Here is a 26,043-nt window from a genome sequence, read left to right as displayed (position 1 = left end):
GGCTACGATATTTTCTTGTTTCTGATTGGATCAGGACAGGAGGCTAAATATATTTATATCGATGCAAGTTTCTAGGATAAAAGACCTTTGACGCGAGCTTTTCTTGAATAGGGTAGGAGGGAAATATTTTTTTGAGCTCTCGACACTTGAATGGCGAGGAATAGAAGGACGAATTAAGTGATTGTTCTCGCTTTTACATAGCAAACTCCGCCCTAAAATCTTATTGGTTTAACTTTGTACCTGATGCGAAACCTCCCAACGGGTTATCAAATGAACATGCCACGACATAAAAACATTATGTCTAGACATGTTTGGTTATTTCAACCCGCAAAATACGCTACAATGCCCGATGAAATTACTACAATTACTACGCCCCCCATATAAAGTGCAACTTCACAGAGTATCAGTTGAAGGATTGAAGCCTCTTGCGTGATGACGTGCTTTTGCTGGCATCACCAGACCTGCAACGAGGATCAGCTAGGAATATGGCACTTCGCATACTACTTGTAGGTCTCACTCCAGTCTTTTCGACAAACTTCACGACGTTTGCATGACCTCGGGCATCTGCAAGTTCAAGTAATGTGTGATCTACACGAGCTCCACTTTTGTACAAAAGCTGAACAACGTTCAGGTGTCCATTTAGTGCTGCTAGTTGAATCACAGTTAGGTTGACACCGTTTGGATCCACAAACGAGGCATTTTTCTTCAGTAACCTACGTATAACATTAACGTGGCCACCCACGGCGGCTGCATGCAACATGGTAGAATTCGAGAAAGCTATCAGTTTGGATTGTTTACCAGATTGCAGCGAAAGAAAGGATGGTGATTGTGGTGGCTTTGTTCGGTGTTCTTTATTGGCTCCTTTGCTTATGAGGAACTCAACGTTTTGTGAAAAACCATTCATCGCAGCAACAAATCCCGGTGTAATCCCATAGTTGTCTTCACAGTCAATGTTTTCAAACGCCTCAGTAACGATTTGAAGAAGCATTTTGTTATTGTCGATGGCAGCAAGATGAAGAAGAGTTCGATTGTCCTTGTCAATGGTGGCATTAACGCACGAGGTTTTGATGTTTCTGAACTCTTTGAGGTAATGAAGGTCTTCACCGTGAACGTCCAGAAAACTTAGGTGCTGTGCTAAACGGTAAATGGCCATTGATGAATTTGGAGCTTTTTTAACAACACGAAAGTAGTATTCCACCAGCCGTCTGTGGCCATGGCTCTGACTTACATAGAATGGATTTCCAAGGCTTTCGCTGCTGGTGAGCCACCTAATAAACGAAAGGTGAAAAAGGGCGATGGTGTTATCTGCCCCATATCTAATGAAATGTAATAAACGCTGCAAGGTGTAGACAAAGTCATATTCATAGTCATAATCCGATGTTTTTCGAATTTTTATGACTTCAAACACACGGTCAATATGCATAGGTTCAAAGGCGGCCACCAAAACCTCTAGCACGGACAAAGCAGATTTGAATTTCTCTCTTGATCCAAATTCTCGCCTGAAGTAACTCTCGTAGGTGTCACCGATTGTCTTCGGTAGATTGTTGAAGTCGGCACCATCGTGCAAGTGTTCGGTCCAGAAATGGACGATTTCTTTTACCAACAGAAAATTTCCTTCACTTTGATTTAACAACAAGTTTATCAGATGGGAAATTTCTTTACCGTTCCTAGAGCCCAACATAACTTGTAGCCTTTCAAGTAAGGGAGCATCTTGGATTAGTTTAGTTGTTACAAAGATCTCAATATCCTGGACGTTTCTTACATCGGTAGAAGACAAATGTACTCTTGGTGTAGCGCTTAAATGTCTTAAAACCGCAGAGTCGTTACGTGACGTTGCTATCAGCTTGATCCACTTTGGAAGTCTCTTAAATGTGTCCTTTATAAATCGGAGAATGGTGGTTCCGCCTTCACCAGGATCAGAAGAGCATTCATCTAGGGCATCTACAACAATAAAATGATCTTGATAAGCATGAACTACATGTTAACTGTTGCAGTGGAGCAACTACAGCTTGCTCGAAGCATTCATAGGGATCTCGAAGGCAACGTCGATGGAGAATTTCCAGGATTGACGAACTGCTAGAGACCAGTAGTCCATATTCTGGAATCCTTCTGGCTATTAAATCGACCAAATTGCGAACAAATCTTCCAGGATCTTGAGTTGCTTTGTCGGAAAATCGGCACAAATGATAGCCAATGATTTTGCTGTGAATGAATACATTCGATGAGCGAGAACAAATTAGTTGGGCTGTCAATGCTGATTTCCCAGTCCCTGGCTCACCGACAACCAGAACACCACGTACCGGAGAGTCGCCTTGCGTTTTTAGTGTGACTGACTTCAGTACGTCATGGAAGAGCCACTCACGACCTGTGAAGCCTGCTCTGGAGGATTCCAGGATGTTTGTAAAATTATATTCCTTCGTATTAAACGGGACAGGCTTGTCTTCTAGCGGGCATCCTGAGAAATAATATACCAAAATAGTATGGAGGAAGTAGGTTTCATTAGTCTGTAAATGCTTTGCCTTTCTTGTCGATGTTTGGAAAAAAAATTCCGTTCGTGATCAGTTAACAAGTTGTCATGGACACTGGCTGTTTATGCGTAAGGGCAATTTGGCAACATGCACTCTTATAGCAACGGGACAGAAAACATGGACAAGTGCCATTGTGTCGTTTATAATAACTTTTGTTATTCATCAACGTCACCCAAACATAAGGTACTCTAGCACCCAGACCAAACTTAAGTGACCAGCTTGGTGTGATAAGTTTTAACTTAAAATTAGCATTAATAAGTCAGTTAACTGTTATCTAAAAGGCCCTTTGCGCATTTGCAGCACCATGTCCTTGTCAATCATAATAAAAATAACGGTAATGGAACGATTGCAATTTTGAATCCATTGATGTCTATGTTACGAAGAAATGTTGTATGGCAAGATTTGCATCTATCTCGTTCCCCGACCATTTTCTTCCGATTGGCAAGGTCAATGCAAGTGACAGTTAGGGCGGTGCATTTAAAGACAATCAGGAATTCGACTATTTCCAAACAATTTGCACAAAAATGCTTGACAACCTGATCCATGAAGAACCTGATATATTTAATTGAATGAAAATAAAGCCTATGTGTAAAACGTATTCATGAAATAATAAAAAATACAGAGGACGTATCTGTATACTTACCATCCTCGAATGAATTGTGGTTCAAATATCCAAAAACTCCCATTAAAATCAGTGCAACTATCCAAACGGAAAGGTATCTTATGTTTAAACTGCTTATGCTTTGAATGCAACACGTTTTGAATCTCGTCAATGTCCACCATGGAAACGACGAAGTCTTGCTTGTACATGAACTCTTTTTCAGAACTTCCAATACCTTCCTTTGCTGAGTTTCTAAGCTAACTAACTTCTTGCTTATACATGAACTGTTTTCCCTGCCCGCTTTTTTTTTGATGACAGTGCTTTCCAAAAGCTTCAAGGACTTCTTCTGATGAGTTTCCAAACCTTTAAGTTTCTTCTGCGCCTTGCTACTTGCACTGTTAAAGTCCTTTTTTGAGGTTTTTATGTCATCCTCTATGGCCCTCAGTTTACTACCAACTGCAATTTGAAAATCTGCTTGTAGTTTTCTCTCGACGCTTTGTGCGTCGAAATCTTTTTCCATCTTGTTTATTTCTGCTAGAGCAGATATGGCGTCATTGTCAGCAACTAGCTCTGGGTCTTGAAGAAGTTTCTGTATGGTTGTTAAGGCATCAGCCTTTTCTCCATCGGTGAGTTCCTGTCTTGCAGCGTGCCCCCATTTTGTGTTACGCGTCTCCCGTACTGCGTCAACAAGGTGCCCTTGAATACGAAAATACACGCACCAAAACAAGAGGTTAGTCAACCCCGTGCAGTCAGTATTACTTGCGCCCAGGACTGTAGCCTTACTAGGCCCCAAATCGGACATGAAAAGTTTGGCCACCCCCCAGTAACCTTGGATAGGATCAGTCCATTTGCTAGAGTCACTTTAATGCCACCTTGGAGAATTTGGCTTTCCTCCACTGTGCCATCTAGCAATTTTTGCAGCCCAGGCACAAGTGTGTTTTGGAGGCCTGGGGCAAGTACAAGGGGGTACAGAGGCAAGATTTGCCAGCAAAGCTTGATGGAACGCCTTCATCTCCCTCTCGATGTAAGGCCTAAGCCCATCGCACATAATTGAGAGAGCGTGGCCCACAGCCAGCCAGTTCTGGTACTCTTTCTTCAGGATTTTAGACTGCCAGTCTGTTTTAGTTAAGTGCGAAGCCATTGGAAATTTCATTAAACGTGGCAATTAAGTAAAAGAGGTTGCTTGACCTACAAGACAGATCAATTAAAGAAGCAATGTCACGATGTTTAAAGTCATTTTTCTGATTACTTTCAAAATTGAAGTTAACCTCAGGATAATAGTATTCTAACATAGAAAAACACCAAAGGAGTAATAAAACCCGAAAATAGCCAAGGATTTTAAATAAGGGGAAAACACCGTTGCGATGGCGGTGGTGGACACAACCTCGGAGACAAAGAGGAAGTTAGTGCTGGTGATGGAAAGTCGAAAAGTCGGGGAAAACTCGTTGAAGGAAAGAAGGAGAGGTCAACAGTCCGTCTCGTGTGTTCTATTACGCGGCCCGATTTGTCTTGCTTGTTCGTCAACTTGTACCCGAGAAGGAAAATTTCGGTTACAGTTTGACGACGGCAGGTATTATAATAGAGCGTGCTTTAGAAATGTACGCGAGTTTATCAAGTCGCCGGAAAAAAAATTATAAAATTTTTTCATTATTCATATGATTTTGGCACTTTTTTTCTTAAATGGAAACGTCGCTGCTTTCCGAAACCGAAACGTTTCTAAACACGAGAATTTTCTCGCGCATTGGCAAACAGGTGCGCCAAGCGGCCAACCAGCTGCGCATTACTGGCTTCCTTGAGCGTCCCAGGTATCGGACGTTCGTTCGCCTTTTTTTTGCTTTTTTCACGCTCTTAGTTGGTGACCCCCTTTCGATTTTTCAATCAGTTGTATAGTTGACTTCCCTCACTTAGGTATCAGACTACTGCAAAGAGTGTGTGTGGGGGGGGGGGGGGAGAGGAAGGTGTAGCAGCAAGTGATTCTGACCTTTTCAAAATTTTGTGTGTAACTGCAATATCGTATTGCAGAAGCAATATTGTCAATGTTGATCTGCGTTTCAATTTATTAAAGCATATTCAGGCAATATTGATTATGGTTCAACGACAAGGGAGCGTTTCCTTTCGATATCGTTTCATTTGCGGTATTTCAACATTTATCCCTCTCGATACCCACTGATCAAAAATAAAACCTGGCGACGTTTCGAAAGGGCTATGAATAGCTCCAGTTATCCCTTGCAAATGACTTACCGGTAGTCGTCTATGTGAAAACTGACAAGAAAGCCGTAATTTTATACGCATTTTTTTTTACTTTATCTTATTCGTCAAAAGCGACGAAGAAGAAGAATAAATTCAGACGAGTTACCTGTCTAAAATGGTCCTGTTTTCACAATAAGGCGGGTTATTCGTCGAAGATAGGTAACTCGTCTCGTGGCGTTATCGACCATCTCAAACGAGTAATCGATCTCTTTCTTGGGTGAAAACAGCCCGAAATATAAAAACTCTCTCCATTTTCCCACCAACGCAACACAGTTAAAAAATCTGCGCAAGCTCATACAAGTGTGATATATCACTAAAACTTGCTTCTGAAATCTTTCTCATTAAACATCCTGAACAAAACAACAAGTCACTAACTTGTTATTTATGCATGGATACGTTGTACATGAATATAAATAATTCACATGTAAAATTTTGATATTCCATGCTGAAGATATCTGCGCGCGTGATTGACCCACCTGAATAATCTAACTACACAAGTCGATTCTTTTCACTTTGTCCCATAAGCTTTCATTACGAAAATACCTCATCTTTTTGTAAGTTTTGCTATATGGTAAAAACCGTAAAGCGACATCAGACAATATTTGCTCGGGAAAAACCCCCTTTACCATCATCCTTTGCAACTAAACCATTACATCATCAGATCAAATTATACTAAATCAATAAATCTTCGACTTTTTGACACAAGGAAATGATGCACCAAAACTATTTTTTTTTACAATTTTGTAGTTAAAGAGTAGCAATATAGGAGTTCAAGGTATTTCTACTAGTGTCTATCGATCGAGATTCTACCTTGGAAACTTGAGTGTTGACATTTACAACTCATGCATGCATATCAAACAACGATATCTCGTTTTCATTTTAATTATCATCCGTGCAGCACTCAACTTACGTACGCGTCACGCTTCAGATAAATTGTCAATAAAATGTCAGTAAAAACTTTGTTGCTTATTCTTGCCGTCTGGTGCATCTTTACAAGTAGCCACATTAAACCGCCGGCATCAAAACCGACATCGAGACTACCATAGAACGGACGGTCAAGTAAGGTCAAGTAAGCACAAGCGCGGTATACAGTAAAAAGGTCCTTCAACAAAACCCAGGAAGAGTTCGAGAGGATGTGATAATTCTCCAGTAATTATTTAAAATATTGTTTTGTTTTTCTACCGTATAAACTTAATTTTTCTGCTAGTTCAAAAAGTAAATATTCCATTCTATTCCGCTAGGCATTGCCCCGTCCTTTGCAAGAAACACCCCATCCACGCTTGCCACATTGGGAGCGAGGTCCCAATGTGTGCCTTCAATGTGTGCCTTCATAGCATCGCACCGGTATCGTGGAGGTCACGGGTTCAAATCCCGTTGAAGCCCTGGATTTTTTTTGCAATTTCTTTATTTGCTAGTTCACTGCGAGGATCATTTCTTCATTTTACATCTATCGGCAGTTCAAATATGAATTCTTTCATACTTCATGTCAGAATTGAGTTATTTAACCCGTGAAACAACATCTCACAATTAGTGTCAACTAGTCAAAACTAAACAAAAAAAAAATGGAATTAGTGTCTAAAATTGTGAAGTGTATATTTCGCGGGTTAAGGAAAATCAATCTGCGTTTGTTCCCCCGAACACTGAATCAGGTGAACTTACAATGATGCCTATCGAAGGCGGAAAAACTGTGTAATGCCCTGCAGCCGTGTGATGGACGTTCAGTTAAATGAGGCTTTTTGCACGGCATGTCTTTACCTAGCCTGCATTGTGCGCGAAAACAGCATTTTTTAATTCTCAGGGAGACAGGGTTGAAAAGCTTAATCAGGAGAAGTTCCTGAAAGTCTGGGTCTGTTATACAGTTAACTCTCTCTTAACGGACACCTCTACAAGACGGACACCTCCATAAGACGGACACCTGGTGATGGTCCCTGCCGTTTTTCAGTCATTTTACTGTAACCAAACTCCCTATAAGACGGACACCTCTCTAAGACGGACAACGGACACTTTGAAATCATCAACGGACACTTAAGAAGTGTTTTTTATCACGTTTTATTAGTGAAATTACTTCCAAACTTCATATCGCTAATGCAAAGTTAGTCAGCCCCCTAAGAATACGCGTATACCAAGCTTACTAACCAAAAACAATGAAGCTTCTTTGCTTACGTGAAGCAGTGAATTATCGATTGTAATGAACAAACGAGTCAATTCTCTGATAGTATTGTTGTCTCAGTTTGTAGGTTTTGTTAAAGAAAGGGACTTTAAACAGACACAAAACAGACGTGCATTCATTGTGCATAGAATTAACTTTATTATCTCAAAATTACTGATGTCATGTTTCCTCGACTCTCTACAAGACGGACACCTCTCTAAGACGGACAGTTGCGGCCGGTCCCGAAGGTGTCCGTCTTAGAGAGAGTTGACTGTAGAGCCGATAAGAGGTGGCAATATTGAAGCTACAGCGGGAAGTGGGTGCCTTAATAAAGTTTTCACGGTAGTAAACGGAAAGTTTAGAGCGTCAACTAAGGACACTAAGCTATGTAAGAATTCCCGACTGGAGAGCGGTTTTCTAAGACAAATCTTTCAGTCTCGCAGACAGAAACAAGCTTCATCGCCATTTTCTTTCCTTGGCGCTTTTGTTTTCCTTTCTTTGCAAGTTGGGGCAGAAATGCACATTATGTAAGCGGCTCGATTTGACCTTTCAAAAGCTATGTCCTTAGCACACCTTTATTTCTTATTACGATAACTGAGCAAGAAGTAAATCGTCAAGTTCGCTGTGTATACATATACACATTCAGTCGTGCAGGCTTAGAATTACTGCTACTTCTAATTTGCAATTTATCAGCTTAAGCATCACAATTGTTTGCTTGACGAAATGCAACAGAGGAAGATACATTTCCGGGTTTTGAAAAAGGCACGGGGTAAAAGAATTTGAGTTGAAGACAACAAAATCTTTTCCTGTCAAAAAAAGGTTTGCAAAGCCATAACGTAACGTGAATTAACACATTCCAACGAAAAGTTATATTTACCAAACTTACTATCCTACCCTTAGTTTGCGCGTGGCGTAAAATTCGTGCAATACCCCTTCCCCCACCCGTCTCCCCCTTCCCGGATAAAATGCACGCTCCCAACAACACAGACGAAAACACAAAACTAAATTGTTTTAATGAATATAGATTCTACGTAGTTTATGAATTAAAAATCTGTACTCTTTATGGAGGCTCGATGTATTTTTTTTTAGCCCTAGGGTGGTCGTTTTAAAAATGAAAATGATCTAGGAAGCCAATGTTCGATTTTTGCCAAAATACACCATAATGATCAAATATGACCAAAGTTTAATTTTTTTACCGGTCACTTAGTCACAAAGGTTACCATAACAACGATTATTGTTTTCTTTTGTTTTCAAAGAAGCCTAATTTTCTCGAAATCAAGATTGACTCTTGGTATTCATTTTTTGATATGTTAAAGTTCAGTAGATTTTTTTGACTTGTGTCAATTTTCTTCGTTCTTCTGCAAATGATCCTGATAACGGGAGCAAGTGTAGCGATCGCAAGCTTAGCTTCTTTAAGTTTTTTGTGCTTTCCTACCATTTTAAGGTATTCGCGTACGGCTAGATAATCATTTAGTATCCTTCGCATATTCCAGTCAAAGTCCACATAAAGCGTCCACGCTCAGTGGAATGCGAGTTTCTTTATCGTATCCCAAACTGAGATCTTTCAGGTAATCAAAAGCCAAATCTTTCTGAGTGGCCTGTTGGTAAAGAAACTTTACAGCTTGATTCCACCCGTCCTCTGTCGGCTCTGTCCATTCTCTTGGCATTCGTTTGGATAAAAATTCAGCTTCTAAAAGGGAAACTCGCCGAAAACTTGCGAAGTCATCAACTCTAGATCTGTGTACATAATTATGAAACTTCATGGTTATCAGTCTGGCTTGAAAGAGCTCATCCATGCACAATTCACTTTCTTCGAATTGTTCTAAAAGTTTAACGAATTTTGTTCTCTCTCCATAAACCCCACTGTACTTGTGCAAAATTTGTTTCAGGTATCTGTTCTTGTGATGCATAATCGCAAGTGATGAGTGATGTTTAAATCGCAACCTATGAAGACGTTGTTCGTTCTTTTGTGACCTTTTCTTGAGTTGTAACAATTGCTGCATTAGTTTTGGCCAAGTGAATTTTGGCAATTGAATGGAAAGGGTGGTTGTATTATTAATGATGGCATTTCTCCGTTTAGTCTCCACTTTAGTTCTCTCGAATCCTGCTAAAACATCTTCAAACAGTTGGGATAGATCCCGAAGGGCTTGCTGTCTCAGCAAAAGAATATCTAGTGTTTGCTTCATCATATCTCGATCACGAGGAACCAGTTCAAAGTCTTGTTTTGTTACACTATTGGACCTAATTATCTCCGTCAGTTCAGTTTGGACTGCTTCGTCGTAAGGGTTTATCATAGTACCGGTCTCGTAATGATTTAAGTCATCCTCTCTGCATACACTAAACTCATTTTTGTAAAACTTTTCCATGTCGGCTTCAAATTCGTCTAATGTGAACGGTTCGGGGTGACTACCGAAGATATGTTTATAGATCACATTAAGTTCTGCCTCACGAGTAGGATAGGTAAGGACGCCCCCTTGTCTCTCAATCAAGTCAACAATTTCCTGCCATTGGTCGTTTTTACCTTTGAAAGGTTCTTCTGTTCCAACATATAATTTTGCAAGGTACAAAGGTGTTATACCATGTTGATTTGAACAGTTCACATCGATGCCAGGAAGAGTAGTATCTTTTAGCAGTGTTTTGATAAAGCCTTCCAGACCTCTGTAAGCTGATAAGTGATATATGGTAAGCTTATCGGTGTTGCATCCGATATTAAAATTAGAAATCCGTCTTGTAGCTCGAAGCAACAGATCTGCGGTTTTTTCTGCAATGTTCCTTGATTTATACGATGGAAACAGGCTAAAACCAGCACACATGATAGCAAGAGTCAGTGGACTGTGCCCCTGTGTAGTCAGAACAGTTGGATCAGCACCCCAGGAGAGAAACCTCTTAATAATAAATAGGTTACCTCCTTGAGCAGCTCGATGTAACGCAGTGTAGCCTTCTGCGTCACGACACTCGTCGATCACCCGGAATCCTAAGGGATGAGCCTTAATAGCTTTTAAAAGAGGGCCATCATCTGAAAAACAATTACACATATCACAGGTGTAGTCCTCTAAAAGGTTATCCGACGCCACCGTCGGCTTTCTATATGCCAGCAAATGGAACTCAGACTTGTTGAAAGGCTTCCCACATTCGATATGAATGGTTACGTGAAATCGCTTTAAGACAACGTCAAGCCATTTGCCACCATTCTGTAAGTACACTAACAGAGGTGTTCGTCCTTGTGCATCCTTGCAGCTGAGACTACCACCCTTTGAAAGTATACGATAAGCAATCACTGGTTGTTCTTTCTCAAAAGCACGATGCAAGAGATAAGTCTGTCTCTCGTCACACGTCTGAGTCAAGAAGGCCTCCCTTGACAGGAGAATTTCAGCTATCGCATTATGATACCTTTGGTTTAATGCCAGAACCAGATCAAAATTGGCCATGTTGCAGTTGTCTTCCCCACGGAACCGAGGATGGAGCACCTCAGGTGCGAAGTCAGTGGCAACATCTAGTGGGGTTTTACCACCATTGTCGGTTAAATCTGTTCTTGCTCCTTTTCGTAGTAGATATATGACACACCACTCTTCCCCGTTTTGCGCTGCAAGGTGTAGAGCTGTTCTTCCATTTTTGTCCATTTTATTTATGTAGGAATCATCTGCTGACTTGATAATTTCTAACAGCTTAAGACACTGAAAGTTTAATGGCACAGTCCTACTAAGGATACGAGAGTCAGTTGCTACCGTAACATCACCCTCTAAACTCCATATTGTAATAAATGAAGGACCGTAAGGTTCGTCAAATGTCGTGGTACGAAACATCACATTTGCAACATTTTCGAAAGCGTTTAGGACAGAGTAATGTAATGGAGTCATTCCGTACTGATCGGTGTCATAAATGCTAGCTCCCATGTCTATCAAGGGTTTAATGTCCTCGTTGATCTTGCAAATAGCACCACTATGTAAGGGTGTAGACTGGTTTTTACTTCTAATGTTAATATGAAGAGATGGTCTTTGAGAAATAAGCCACTTAATAAAACTGTAATGCCCATGACAAGCAGCTATATGAAGTGGCGTGGCACCTTGGCAATCCTTTTCTTGAGGCTTTGCACCATACCGCAAAAGCAGGGATGCTACCTCAGTGTGACCATACCTTGCAGACAGTACAAATGGAGACGAACCACAGTGACACAGATCTTCATTGTATTCTACTACTTCTCTTGGGCTAAGGAAGTCATACTTCGTTTTACATTTTTTGACCGTGAGGTTTCCAGAAAAGGATAAATTTTGAAAGAGTCTGCACTTCTGAGAAATTCGTGCTCCACCCTGAATAAGCAACTCTGCCATCACCACGTGGTTCTGTCTGACAGCTTCGTGAAGTGGAGTTCGACCTGTGAAGTCAGTGCAATGAACTGTCCTATCTTCCCGGGATAACAATAGTTTAGCAACCTCTGTGTGGTTTTTTGCTACTGCCAAATGAAGTGCACTTTGGCATAGAATCTTAAACTTGTCGTCTGACAATATGTAGTCCACGGCATTACCGGAGCTACAATGAGACTTTGCTTGATATCGGACCCTGTTTTCAAGCCAGTAAAATGACCCATCACAACGCATGCAGGTATCTACTACACCAGTGTTTAAAAGAAACTCCACAACATCTGTATGTCCTCCGGCAGCTGCATGTTGAAGAGACACGTGGTCTACAAGTGCTCCACATTTGTGCAAAAACTGAACAACTTTTAAATGTCCATTCTGTGCTGCCAGTTGGATGGCTGTGAGGTTGACACCATTTACATCACGAAACGAAGCATTTCGTTTCAGTAAGGCTTGAACTACATCAATATGACCTCCTGATGCAGCCGCATGCAACATACTAGAGTTCCAGAAAGCTGTTTTAGCTCGTTCAATAGGATCTGCCAAAACGACTGCATCATCCAAAAGGACGCTTGGCGAAGGTGGGGGCTTTGTTCGATGTTCGATGTTGGCTCCTTTGCTTAAGAGATACTCGATGTTTTCTGTAAGGCCGTTCATCGCAGCAACAAATCCTGGAGTAAACCCATAATTGTCTTCACAGTCAATGCTTTCAAACGCTGGAATTAGTATCTGAAGAATTTTTCTCTTGCTATTGGCTGCAGCGAGATGAAGAAGCGTCCTGTTATCTCTGTCAATGGACGCATTTATGTATAAGGCGTTGATGTTCCCGAATTCCTCAAGGTGGTTGTCGTCACTTTCCTCGAAGCTAACGTGTTGCGCTAAACGGTAAATATCCAAGGACGAATTTTGAGCTTTTTTGACAACGCTTAAATAGTACTCAGCTAGGCGCCTGTGACCATGACTCCGACTCACATAGTACGGGTTTCCAAGGTTTTCTTTGCTGGTTAGCCACTCTGTAAAAGAAAGGTGAAAAATAGTGATGGTGTTGTCTTCCCCATATCTTATGAAATGCGATAGCCCTTTCAAGGCATAGACAAAGTCGTATTCATAGTCAATCTTTTCCTGAACTCTTAAAACTTCGAACAAGCGATCAACCCTCATGGGTTCAAAGGTTGCCACCAACACCTCTAAAACTGCCAAAGCTGATTTGAACTTTTCTCTTGATCCATAAACCCTTCTCAAGTAGCTCTCGTATATACCACCAATTGTCTTCGGAAGTTGATTAAAGTCGATTTGATTGTTCCAGTCATCTTTCCAGAAATGAAACATTTCTTTCACGAACAAGAAATTTCCTTGACTTTGACTCAATAACTTGTTTGTCAGATAGGAAATTTCTTCACCACTGCTAAAGCCTAACATAACTTTCAGCCTATCTAGAAAGGGTGCATCCTCGAATAATTTGGTTGCAATAAAGATCTCGATATCTTGCAAGTTCCTTACATCTGTAGGAGACAAAAAAACCTTCGGGATATTGGTGAAATGCTTCAATACGGTGGAGTCATTACGCGACGTCATTACCAGCTTTATCCATTTGGGAAGCCTGCTAAATGTTTCTTCTATAAATTGAGCTATTGCAGTCCCACCGTCGTATGATGAGCATTCATCTAAGGCATCTATAACAACAAAATATTCTCGAAGTTCATGTTTTAGCTGCCGCAATGGAGTCACGACAGCTTGTTCGAAGCAGTCGTAAGGATCTCGCAAACAACTTCGTTCAAGAATGTCAAGGATAAACGAACTGTTGGAAACCAACATTCCATATTCTGGAACTCTTCTAGCCATCAAGTCGACTAAATTGCGTACAAATCGACCGGGATCTTGCGTTGCCTTGTCCGAATGCTTGCATAAATGATAACCAATGATTCTCTTGTGAATGAAAGGATTAGATGCACGGGAACAAATCAGCTGAGCGGTTAGTGCAGATTTCCCAGTTCCTGGCTCACCAATCACCACAACCCCACGCACAATGTCTTCTTTTGTCAAAAGGGAATCCAAATCATGGTACAGCCAAAGACGTCCCGTGAAGCTTTCTCGCGCAGCATTCAGGTTCCTTGTGAAATTGAATTCCTTAGTGTTAAAAGGAACACTTCCACTTTCTAACGGACATCCTAACAAAAAAAAATATTGTTACAATGGATGTTGGATGCTTATGCAACATATTTTACTTCGGTCTATTACAATATCGCCTCTATGTAGACTTTTGCATAGTATAGCGTATCATCTCCTACAGAAACTATAAAAATAAATATAACATATTCAATGTTTTGCTGAGGTTATATAAATGCACGTAGCCTAGAAGGATAAGAAATGGTGGGAGACAAAAGCTGCTCCGATTTCAAGCTCTCCTAGACTTCCACGAGTGTTAAATAGAAACAGGGACGGAATGTTTCCTATTTCTTCTTGTAATAATTCATGGAAAAACGTTGTCTCCCTCCATATATATCTTGCAAAAAAGAAACACGGCTTTCAGCCAATTAGAGCATGCATTTTTATAAGCTATTTGCAAAGTTACACATATAATCCTGGAAACCTGTCCTTGAAACACATTACTTTCCGTATCGTGGTTTGAAAAAACGTGCCTGCAACATGTTTCAAGAGGACATCGGGTGAAGCACTTTCCCCCCAAGATTTTTTTGACTGACAAGAAACTTATAGAAATGATACAGTTATCCTTTCCTTGAACAACGAACACAAGTACTGCGAGCTTGTGTGCCATGACATCCCTCTTTACCAGTTCCGACTTCAAGTTGCGGTGTTGAAGTCAGGACTGGCACAGTGGGATGTCACAGAGGAGATAAAGACAAATTTGAAAATTTAGAACACTTGCTCCTTTCGGAATCACCCGAGATTTCTTCTTCATGTGATCATTCAACGCGCGCTTTTATACGACTGTAAACAACGAAGTGTACTTTCAAACATGTCATTTAGCCTACTGCGAGGAAGGGCAGCAATGCCGAAACGCGATTGCAATAACAATTTTAACTTTTTTTACCATCTGTAGTACAAGACGCTACATATTGTTTACTGATATTATCAACCTTATGGAAAATAGTAAAATGGAGTTTTCCTTTCTATTGAAATAAAAAGCATACACCGACCGTATGGCACAAAGACAGACTATTGGTCGCGCCTGTACTTACCATCATTATAGGAATTGTGGCTCAGACATTTAAAGCTTCCCATAAGTACCATTAAAGCCATCCAGAGCGTGAGAGATCGGGCGTTCAAGCTACAAAGGTTTGCAACAAAAGTGTTTTTGCATCCCGTAAATGCCCATTGTGCAAGGTTTACACCTTGCGTGGTATACGAAACGTTCCGATTCCTCTCCTCCTCCATTCTGTCATCGATACTTTGCAAAAGCTTAAACACCTTGGTTTGTTTACTTTCTAAGGATAACAGTTTCTTTTGTACTTTTTTGCTAACACTCAAACAGTTTCTCTTAAAATCTGCGATCTCGTCTTCAATACCATCCAGTTGACCACTGACTGTCACCAGACCATCAGCCAGTACTTTTCTCTCTATACTTTGCGCATCGAAGTCCTTTTCCATAAGATTTATCTCTGCAAGGGCTGATTTAGCGTCATTGTCAGCAACTAGCTCTGGATCTTGAAGAAGATTCCGTATGGTTGTTAAGGCATCTGCCTTATCTCCATCGGCGAGTTCCTGTCTTGCAGCGTGTCCCCATTTTGTGTTGCGCGTATCCCGTACTGCATCAACAAGGTGTACTTGAACACGGAAATACACGCACCAAAACAAGAGGTTGGTCAACCCTGTGCAGTCAGTTTTACTCGCGTCCAGGACTGCAGCCTTACTGGGACCCAAATCGGACATGAAAAGTTTGGCCACCTCCCAGTAACCTTGTTTAGGATCTGTCCATTTGCTTGAGTCACTTTGATGCCACCTGGGAGAATTTGGCTTTCCTCCTCTGTGACACCTGGCAAGTTGTGCAGCCCAGGCGCAAGTGTGTTTCGGAGGCCTGGTGCAAGTACAAGGGGGTACAGAGGCAAGATGTGCCAGCAAAGCTCGATGGAACGCCTTCATCTCCCTCTCGATGTAAGGTCTTAGTCCATCACACATCAACGAGAGGGCGTGACCAACAGCCAACCAGTTCTGGTACTCTTTCTTCAGGATTTTAGACTGCCAGTCTGTTGCATTTGAGTGCGAAGCCATTGTGAATTTCTTTCAATGCAATAGATAGTTTAAGTCTCCTATGGAAGCAAAGAATAATGAGTGGTTGAGGGAGCAACAAGCAAAATGAAAAGTGGGTGACGGTGGATAAGTGGATAATACTGTAGTGGTGCCTTGAAATTAAAACAGTTTGTTGCATCATCCTGGTTTTTCAACTGAGCTCACAACGCTATCTTCAGGATAGTGATTTATCAGGTGAATAGTGTTATAAAGATGGGTTCTTTCATTTCGGCACCATTTTAAATTGATTAGGGAGTGGTTATTATTTATGGGGAGGGGGTGGTTGGTGAATGGGAGAAGGCGACATCAGAAGCTTTTTATGCCCCCCTTCCCCCCTTTAGGCTCAAGTAAACTTTTTAGCCCACCCTTTAGGATCAAGTAAACTTTTCTGACCCCCCCCCCCTCCTCCTCCACAATCTATATAGGTTTAAAACTAAGTGACCAACAATTGAAGCTGAATGAGCTACTTGAATACTTAAATTAAAAACCTGCTCAGCATCAAAAGGACATCATGCAATATGTAAATGATTTTCTGTTTCGTATGATGTTTTTTGGACACCTCATTTGACTAGCTTACTGTTACTGATATTTCATTGATAATCTTGATACATACAGGGCAGCCAAACCCTTAGAAAACCTGACAACAACTAAAACAAAAAAGATAAAACGATAATCTGTCACAAGCAAAAGACAAAGAAAAAATCTGGGAATTGAACCCATGGCCTCCCAGATACCAATTGGGCATTCTAACCACTGTTAGTTTAAGGTCAGATCATGTGAAATAGTGACTTAAAGAAGTGGGTGTGAGGTGAATTCTATAAATGGGGGTGTCATCAACCCATATCAGATTAACTAGATAGATTGATAGCAAAACTGATTGATAGGAAATTGTTAAGTAAGCTATTATACAGTCCGACCTCTATTAAGAAGCCACCCTCGGGACTTTGAGAAGTGGCCGCTTAATAGAAGTTGGCCGCTTAATAGAGGTACAATATAAATTGGAAAGGAATGGCAGTAAACATGGTTTTACTGACTCTTTATAGCAAAATACTTTTAAAAAGTGAACATATGTGAAGATAAATCCAAAATTCATTGTAACAAAACATCAAGTGCATTTTCAGCCCATAGCTCTGACACAGATGTCCCCACATACGGCACGTAGTTGAAATGTACAGTATTTCTTTGGGTTGATAATGTACAGAAAAATATGCGAAACATCGTTGACAAGTTTCTTAGGCCTTTTTGCATCAATTAACAGTTAGTATGTGAAAACATTTAGCTCAAGATATTTCACGGACGATATATATCATCTGTCACCATTTTGCTTGGAAAGATAATTTGCTGGCCGCTTAATGGAGGTAAAAAACCATATAAATAATACACATATACAGCAGTTTAGTGACAAACAAATCGGGACTTTGGAAAGTGGCCACTTAATGGAGGGTGCCCGCTTAAGAGGTGGCAGCTTAATAGAGGTGATCGGACTGTAGTAGAAATTTGACCAGTCATTTGTCAATGTGATTACATATATTTTTTGCCCTCAATTTACAGGCGACCAAACTTTTTTTGCCCCCATCCCATTCACCAACCCCCACCCTCCCCATAAATAATGATCACTCCCTTATTCCAGGCCACGCAGGCACTGGTTAAAGATGGGTTTAAAGTAGGCAAGAGGAATATGGTTTACCTTGAAAATGAGCCTACTTTTCTATTGGTCAGCACGAAGAACGCAGACTTTTGCCAGTTCCGATTTTTTGAGCTGCACATTTTGAGCTGCACACTAGTGTTCATATTTGTTTGTAAGGCAACTGTATGAACTTTCAAATTGGAACTGTCAAGACTCTGCGTTCTTGGCGCTGACCAAAAGAAAAGCAGGCTCAAGTGACGTGATTGTCTTTACCGAAACTACCGAATTTAATGGCTTACACCTGAAGGCAAATAAAATGCAGGCCTGGCAAAGGTTTTAATGAGAAGTTGACCAAAGTTGATCGTTTTGTGGGTTGACAGATTAACATCCCTTTGAAACGCCGGCATCAATAAAATAAACCCTGAACACAGAACATATCAAATGTAAATAACAAATAAAAGAAATAAAAATAGCATGATAATTACCAGAATGAACATAAGATAAATGTTGTGGTTCAATCTAACCCTTGGTTCAAATGTTCTTTTCCTTTGTTTTAAACTCAATATCATACATTACCATACCCAAAAACATAGGAAAATAAAATTTGAAACAAGGATAAAATTGAACCACAAAATAAATAAACATAGAAATAAATAAAAAAAGATGGAAAAAATTGGTGGCATCTAGAAAGTGAAAAGTACATATAACTAAACAGCATATCGATCATTTGGTGAGTTCATGCGTTTGGCCAAAAGGAGTATAGGTTCAAACTCATTTTTGAGTTACAAACACTTTAAGTAAAAGTTAAGGGTGCTTTTGACAGGTTATACCATTGCCATGGTAACCATGCAGTGACATTTTGAAAATGATCACAATTTTTTATTAATGATTGGGTATTTTTGTACCAGAAACTACATGAAAAAGAATATTTTTCTAGTGCTGACCCATCAAAGTATGAGAGCTGGAAAGTGCCAGCATCCAATATCAGAGAACCGCTGAAAATCATCATATCATTAACAGATCAAAGGTACAGTAAAAGGGCATCACATACATGTAAGTGTTTTCCAATATTTGATTCAGGTAAAAACATAATTATGATATATATTGCACATGAGTTTCTGTAAACTGCATGCAGTGGTTTAACAGATTTTCCAGACATTTTTTAAAGTGTTATTCATCCCTTCTCCAAATTTGATTTGGGCAAATTCCCTTTGAGTTGTACTAACTCTTTTAAGGCACCTGAAATTAGCCCACACTTGATCTTTTTCTCTGCAGCTTAAGTTACAGTGGATCCTCGATTTAACAAACCTCTCTCTATATATATATATAAAATGAAGTCCTCAGTATAACGAACAATACTTTCTTCAGCCCGGCCAAAGTTACAGTAAAATGTAGTGAACAAAACCTCGATATAACGAAATCCTTGTTATAATGAACACAATCCGGAAGCCCAAACATAAAATATACCTTGATATAACCAATTATAGTTTACTTAACTCCTGACAAAAGATGAAGGTTAAGAACACCTGGAGAACAGACCAACAAGGATGAAAATACCTTTATCCTGTAACAGCTAAGAGAACAACTTCAAGACATATAAGTCCATATCTATGTGGATATATTAGACATTAAAGCACAGATGTTTTTGACAGTCGTTTAAATCAGTTAGAAACAGCATGAAAAACAGTTATTAACTATATACTAGTTATGCAACGCTTTCGAGTGGTATACTATGGAATATCCCACGAGTCACTTGTATTTTCTCGGTATACACACGAGCCTTTAGGCGAGTGTGTATACCGAGAAAATACAAGTGACAAGTGGGATACTCCATAGTATACCACGAGAAAGTGTTGTGTAACTATTTTATACCATGCCATAGAAAATAGGCTTACTAAATTTCGTCGAGAATACAGTCGCAGCGCACTATGGGAAGGTTGGGTTGAATACCGTCGAATATACAACGGCTTTCCTGTATTCTGATTGGCTGTATTTTCTATGGCATGGTATAAACCTCGATATAACGAACATTTTGGTTGCTTTTCTGCAAATTCGTTATATCGAGGTTTTTGGTATAACGAACCCTTGATATATAAACAAACAAATTTCCCCAGTCCCTTGGCACTTCATTAAATCGAGGTGTCTCTGTATATTTACTTGATTTCTAGAGTTAATAGCATATGAAAACCTTTGTTAAAGTCACAGTGGGATAAAAAAAATTATGGTAATGACGCTTGGCTTAATTAGTAAAAGTGATCAATAATATTTAATTACAAAAGGTCTGGCCTCAAGAGTCCTCATGGGCCCGATGAGGATAAGTAAGTAGTAGGTAGTTAAGTAATAACAAAAGGTGAATTCAAGTCTTAAGGTGTCAATCAAAATATATATGGGTGCTTGCTTGGCCACTTTTTATGACGATGTCTGACATATTGTTCTGCATGTGCAAGAGACATAATCGCCAGAAAGAAATACCATTCAGAAGGAAACAGAAAACATATCACATAATTTAATTCTAAGCTGTTTCTCAGTTAATAAAAAAGCTTGCAATTACTTTGATTTCATGTTAAATCTTAACACAGCCATAGCAGACAGTCATAGCACTGGCTGTTTTCTCCAATAATCCCGGCGTATCCAATCGAACAAATTTAAATCGAACCAAAAATCAATTGAACCCAATTGAACAACAATCGTTTGATTGGGTTCAGTAATCGAACAGAATCTAACAGCTACTTTGCTGTAAGTCCGATTTTCAAACCAATCAAACACAATCGAACACGATTGAACACAATCAAGCTCAATCCGATTCGATTTGGTTCAGAAATATCTGTCGCTTGATAAGTAAATCATGCAGGACTAATCAGGGCGACGGGTGCACCGTAGAAAATGTCTGCAATATAAACAAACAGGAGTTCGGTAACAGAACGTTCGAATGAGTTCGATTGTCGACTGTTCGGTAATCGAACGTTTGATTTTGTTTGATTGTTGACTGTTTGCTAATCAAACGTTTGATTGACCAAATTTTATTGTGAGTTCGATTATGTTCGATTACCAAAACCCAATCGAATGATTGGTGTTGATTGGGTTCGATTACCGAACGTTCAATGGATATGCCGCACAGGAATAATGTATGCATTAACAATGAAGACGACTTCTTGCTTGGTTACATTTTGGCATCTTAAAACCTGAACATTATTTACCCCCATGAAATGAGTAATATAATCAATGCTAATGTCACTTATGAATTAATTTTTCTGATGTTTAATATTTCAGGACAGGTCCTGATTCCTGGTTGTCCTTACAGTAAATACATTCACATCCCTTACATTGAGATAAAGCGTACAACTCAGTTATAGACTGCTGTAGATAAAATGCTGTTAATTAAATCAGTCATGCTTAAAGGCTCAATGTATTTGTCATTCATTGCTAGCAAAGAAAAGCCATAGAAGTATTTACAACACATCGAATTTCAAATTTTAATTATTTATAAATTTATCCAGTTTGTATGCAGAAGCTTAATTTAAACAGTGGAAAATTCAAGCTTAAAGCTTACATGAAATGGCAAGATAACTTGAGCGTAAAAACTTTTTTCTGCTTATTTGACCAAGCAGGCTAGGACGTGTCGTGAATTTACATGTAGATATATTAAAGTCACTGATCGGGAAGATCAAGACAAGGATATTCAAACAGCAGAACTAATATACTAATAGCTTTTGCAGATTTTGCGCAGCATCGACCCTCGTATACCCTTAATAGAGACAAATTTCCTGGTCTATAATTTCGGTATTTTATATACCCGCGGCGGTACCCAGTCTGCAGATTATAACTTGATTGTTAAGACTGAAGAGAAGCCATAAAATATTCAAAGGATCAACAGTTGCATTATTATCTTACCTGAACAACTTATTTTTGAAAACAAAAAGCCACTTTGCCTTTATATATACCTCGTAGCAGTGAAATATGAAAATGTCGTGACTTCCGAGAAAGCCGAAAATTCTTAATTCCACGAAACTTGTTTGGGAAAATCCCCTATACCATCATCCTTTGCAGAAACATCATTACATCATCGAGAAAATCCTAGCACATGAGAATCACTGGGGCGCATATTTCAAAGAAAGAATTGTTTTCATTTAATTTTCTTTTTAATGTTGGCGGTCAAAAACCCGTGACGGTCAAAATTGGTCATGCTACAACGACACGAGCCATTGGCATTTCATTGGTTTCATTTCTTCGGGTCCTCCAGTCTTCCTTCCTCCACAAAACTACTTTAAAAGCCAACCTTTTAAAATTCCAGTTTGATCGGGAATCCGAGGGCCACAGGTTTGTCAGTCATAAGATTGTTATGTGCAACCCTCGTTAAACAAAGTCGATTGATTGAATTATTAATTATGTGAAATTTATCTATTCAATTCATTCTGCGTTTAAAGTGGCGCTGATTCTTTAACAATGTTCAACAATATTTTACGTCTCGACCCAGAGACAGATTCAGTCCTTCAGCCCTATTTACAATTGTGATATTCCTGCAAGTTTCTAAATACAATTGTTTTGATTCATAAAATACAAGATATTTATTCATAAAATACAACAACATAAACATATTATATTTAATTCTGCATTCGACCGCTACTAACAACAGGCAAAGGCCGAAACATAGGCTACCAGGGCTCCAACTAACCTTTTGCAGGGGTTTCTGTTAGCCTTTTTTCAATTATTGCATAGAAAAGGATTGACTTTTAACCAGGGCGATCAAAAATTGTCTTGGGAATAGTGAATATAGAATGGAGAGGAGTAAGAATGGAGTCAGTTGCTGTTCCGTTGGATAAAACTGTAAGGTTAACAGCTACAATAGGGGAACACAGAAAAACATAAGCGGAAACGAGAAAAGACAGCAGTTACATTTCCGCTTAGTTTGAAATTGATAAGTAATGACAAGCAAAATATTTGTATATTAAGTTCGCTGAGCGGTCAGTGAGGCACAACAACTATACATTACACGTCCCTTCTATTTGTATTTTCCTTTTTGTAAAGGACTTGACCGGTAATTTTAAAGAGTAAAAGTTTACTGGCAAGTTATTGCTAGTATATTTTTTTTGGTTCGCAGCCTCCAAAACTGAACCACTCGCATTTTACAAGCTTGTGAGGGTCAATTTAGTTCGAGCCTTGAGCCATTATTCAGCTATTATTGTGCTAGTCCTTTGCAGGACTAGCACAAGTATACAGAGAAATATGGTCTTCGAACGCAACCCAAGAAGGCCCTGAGAAGCTTGGCTAATTATTGAATTATTCAAAACGTTGTTTTGTGTTTCTTGACTTCCACCATCACATGATGGATGTTGATGAGTTCACTGCGGATCGGCAGCCGCTTGAAAGGATGCTGTGAGAGGATTTTCTGAAATCTGTGATAGTACTGGATCAACTGAGTCAGGGCAGCCTGTGAAATACAAACACAGTTTAGCTTAAAATGTTACATAGGTTGTATTCCCGTCAGGACTTAGCAAAATCAAATGGCGAAACAAAATAAACCAGCAAATAAAAGGTGGCCCAATCCGAGGTGGCCTCCCCTATAAGCCTGGTGGTTCCTTGGAGGTCTCCTCGCCCTACCATAATGTTATTACTGTAAAATGTTAATGCTAAAGTGGCTAATAAATGATGATAATAATGATGATGATGCTGCTGCTGCTGCTGCTGCTGATGATGATGATGATGATGATGATGATGGAGGTACTCACCAGGAGTATACGAAGGAAAATTATTCATCTCTTTCACGTAACAGTATCATAAATGCAAAGTACCTGAAGAATTGCAGTTCCATTCTTGAAGTTTGAAAACGATCTCATTATTTCTTGATTTATATTCTCGATTGAACGTTTCCAGTCCGATGCAAACCCACGAACCAGTTGCTGAATCCGCCCTAAATAGAAACAACCAGCTATATCAGTTGCAAATCATAAAACTTTCAGCTTATTTATCTCAAGCAGTTATCTTCCTTACAATATCGCAAGTGGTGAAGCAAGAACTTTGTTTCATGAGTTATTGTTTACATTCAACAATTAGGTTTTGCCACGTCGAAAAAAAGAGCAATTAAAGGTACTGTTATCATAATGTTCATTTTGGAATTAAGGGAAAAATGGACTAAGGCTGTTCTTTAGATAACCCATCAGTCCCAAGTGTGATGAAATTCGAATTTCTCCATGTGATATCAATACGTAATCATTACAAAGGATCATCACGATTGTTTGCATATTTGAAGCAATTCTCTTAACTAGGACTGTAAGAAATGTATGAAGACCATTGAGGAGAATTTTTATGTCAAGCATGGGGCTTAAAAGGGATATGTTCAAACGAAAGACGTCTTATAAAGAAGTTTATAAGACTGTGCGACCACATATTAAAATGAAGTACCTCATCGATACTAAAGGTATAGCAACAAATCCCAGTGCCTATCGATTTATTGATCGGAAGTTACGTTTGTCTTAATTGAACTAAGGAATTTATAATATACTAGGCCTGCAAAAAGCAACCAAAGATGAGAAAAGAAGCTGCACATACGTTCGTCAGGTCTGATAACCTGACCCTGTCCTCGTTCCAGTAGAGGCTCGGTCTCCTTAACAAATGCAGTCATCCCACCAAACGCTGGAGACAGAACCTGAACATCAAAGGCAAAGTTAATGTCACGATAGAAAAGAGGCTTCTTGTCAAGAAACGGCCCAGAAAAAGGTGCAAGCACATGTCAGGATAGAAATAACAAGCAATAAGACTAATGCGTCGGTTCTTCAGAACCACTGTTTTTCAGGTGATGCTACAATAATAATATCAAACAAATGCCCAGTAACTGTGGAACAAGTTGTGGTCATTTTCTTGAAATAACAGGGTTACATAGCAACAGCATATCTCGTCAACAACTCCTTTAGTTCTAGCATTTAAGTGCTTACAACTGAAACATTTAATGAGCTCGGTGACCACCATTATCTACAATCTACTGAGAGAGTTCAGAGCACCCTTAATTGTCGACTTGCCGCAGTCAATGATCGCTAAACGGAAGATGCACTCATTTCTAAACAAATTCTTCCAAATAAAACAATAAACAATGCACACAGATCAATAGGAGAATTTGTGTGTTGGCATTCCAGGTTAACCCTCTCACTCCCAAGAGTGCCATATGGCACAAGATGCTATTACATGCTCAATATTTGGTCAATTTGTATGAAATTTGGACAGGAATATGGTCTTGAACAGATCTGTCTTTTTAAAGCATAACATCATACCCCCTAGCATATGAAATCTGATTAACCACCCCTATAACTTTTGCAACTTTTTCCTCTTTCAATTTTTAAATCAAGTAAATATCTGACAACAACCCACACATTAAGAGCTGCAAATTAAGCTATAGTTTAGGGGTATACCCAAAAAGCAGGCGGATTGAGATATTTTTTAATGTTTTATTTTTTTGGTTTTGTCACCTTTTGAATTAAAACAGTGACTTCCTCTGGGTCTGTTAGTATGATTTATGACATGCCACAAACAATACCTTTCAAATGGTATATTGTATGTGGTCTTTGGGTCCATAGTTACCGTTTTACAAAAATGTGGTATTTCCCATGGGAGTGAAAGGGTTAATATACACGATGACACACCTCTTCAACAAATTCTTGTATTCTGGCTGTAAGTAATTGTTGAAAACTTTCGGCCTCTTTTGAATCTTCTGATGTCCTTTCCTGAATAAAGGGAAAAGCGATATAAGTGACACAGAAAGTAAAATAACGCAAAAAGAAAACCTTTTAAGGCATGCTGTGGCCTTGTGGGCTTGCAGCTGAACTTCTTAGTAGCATAAGTAGCCTGGTAGCGTTCAAAATATTTTTTTAGCCAATGTTATACAAAAACAAAACCAATCGTGAAATGTCTTGATGCAACGGTTCCGATTCTTTTCCCTAAAAAACAAGGTTTTGTCTTGAGCTTTGAGTGTCTTGTTTGTTTAATTGTTTTGTACATTTTGCTACCATAGTAATTAACTCTGCAATGACTGATTTATCTAAAGTGTCTTTAGCACACATACCATTAAAACAGCCAACATCATATCATAATTGTTTATAAGGAAGATCAGCTGCTCCTTCCGAAGAGGAAACTCGGCCGCCATTCGTAAGATAAAGTTCTCCACTTCAACTTGTAAAGCGGCGAGAACTTTGTTAACCTAAGAAAAGAGAAAACAAAGCATTTATGAAAATTACGACAACATTAGAAAGGTAACATAAGTTAAACGAACTGAGGAAACATAAGGAAACTACTTTCAA

At 39.4% G+C, this 26,043-nt stretch overlaps 3 protein-coding genes across 3 annotated transcripts in view; all 3 read right to left on the bottom strand.

Annotated features, from left to right (window-relative positions):
- Window positions 1–379: 379 nt before the first annotated feature.
- Window positions 380–26,043, bottom strand: part of LOC144642956 (uncharacterized) — a 26,399-nt gene continuing 735 nt past the window's right edge. The window contains exon 2 of the mRNA XM_078502081.1: window positions 380–1,974. Coding sequence (XP_078358207.1) covers window positions 404–1,681 — 1,278 coding nt within the window. The 5' untranslated portion in view covers window positions 1,682–1,974 and the 3' untranslated portion in view covers window positions 380–403. The remainder of the gene's footprint in view (window positions 1,975–26,043) is intronic.
- On the bottom strand, window positions 8,539–16,137 carry LOC144662044 (uncharacterized). Its single transcript, XM_078522781.1, has 2 exons — window positions 15,084–16,137; window positions 8,539–14,051 (listed from the first exon to the last, which is right to left on the bottom strand). The coding sequence occupies exons 1-2, from the start codon at window positions 16,111–16,113 to the stop codon at window positions 9,022–9,024; spliced, it is 6,060 nt and encodes a 2,019-aa protein (XP_078378907.1). The 5' UTR covers window positions 16,114–16,137; the 3' UTR covers window positions 8,539–9,021.
- LOC144642545 (vacuolar protein sorting-associated protein 52 homolog) overlaps window positions 22,339–26,043 on the bottom strand; it is an 18,082-nt gene continuing 14,377 nt past the window's right edge. Inside the window, exons 18-22 of the mRNA XM_078501521.1 lie at window positions 25,809–25,943; window positions 25,390–25,470; window positions 24,305–24,401; window positions 23,548–23,666; window positions 22,339–23,186 (exon numbers count right to left, since the gene is read on the bottom strand). Coding sequence (XP_078357647.1) covers window positions 23,040–23,186; window positions 23,548–23,666; window positions 24,305–24,401; window positions 25,390–25,470; window positions 25,809–25,943 — 579 coding nt within the window. The 3' untranslated portion in view covers window positions 22,339–23,039. The remainder of the gene's footprint in view (window positions 23,187–23,547; window positions 23,667–24,304; window positions 24,402–25,389; window positions 25,471–25,808; window positions 25,944–26,043) is intronic.

Source organism: Oculina patagonica, chromosome 1 (assembly GCF_052425735.1).
Source record: "Oculina patagonica isolate OP01 chromosome 1, crgOcupat, whole genome shotgun sequence".
Taxonomy (NCBI): Eukaryota; Metazoa; Cnidaria; class Anthozoa; order Scleractinia; family Oculinidae; genus Oculina; species Oculina patagonica.
The sequence above is the reverse complement of the archived record's forward strand: the minus strand, read 5'-3'. Positions and strand labels throughout refer to the sequence as shown.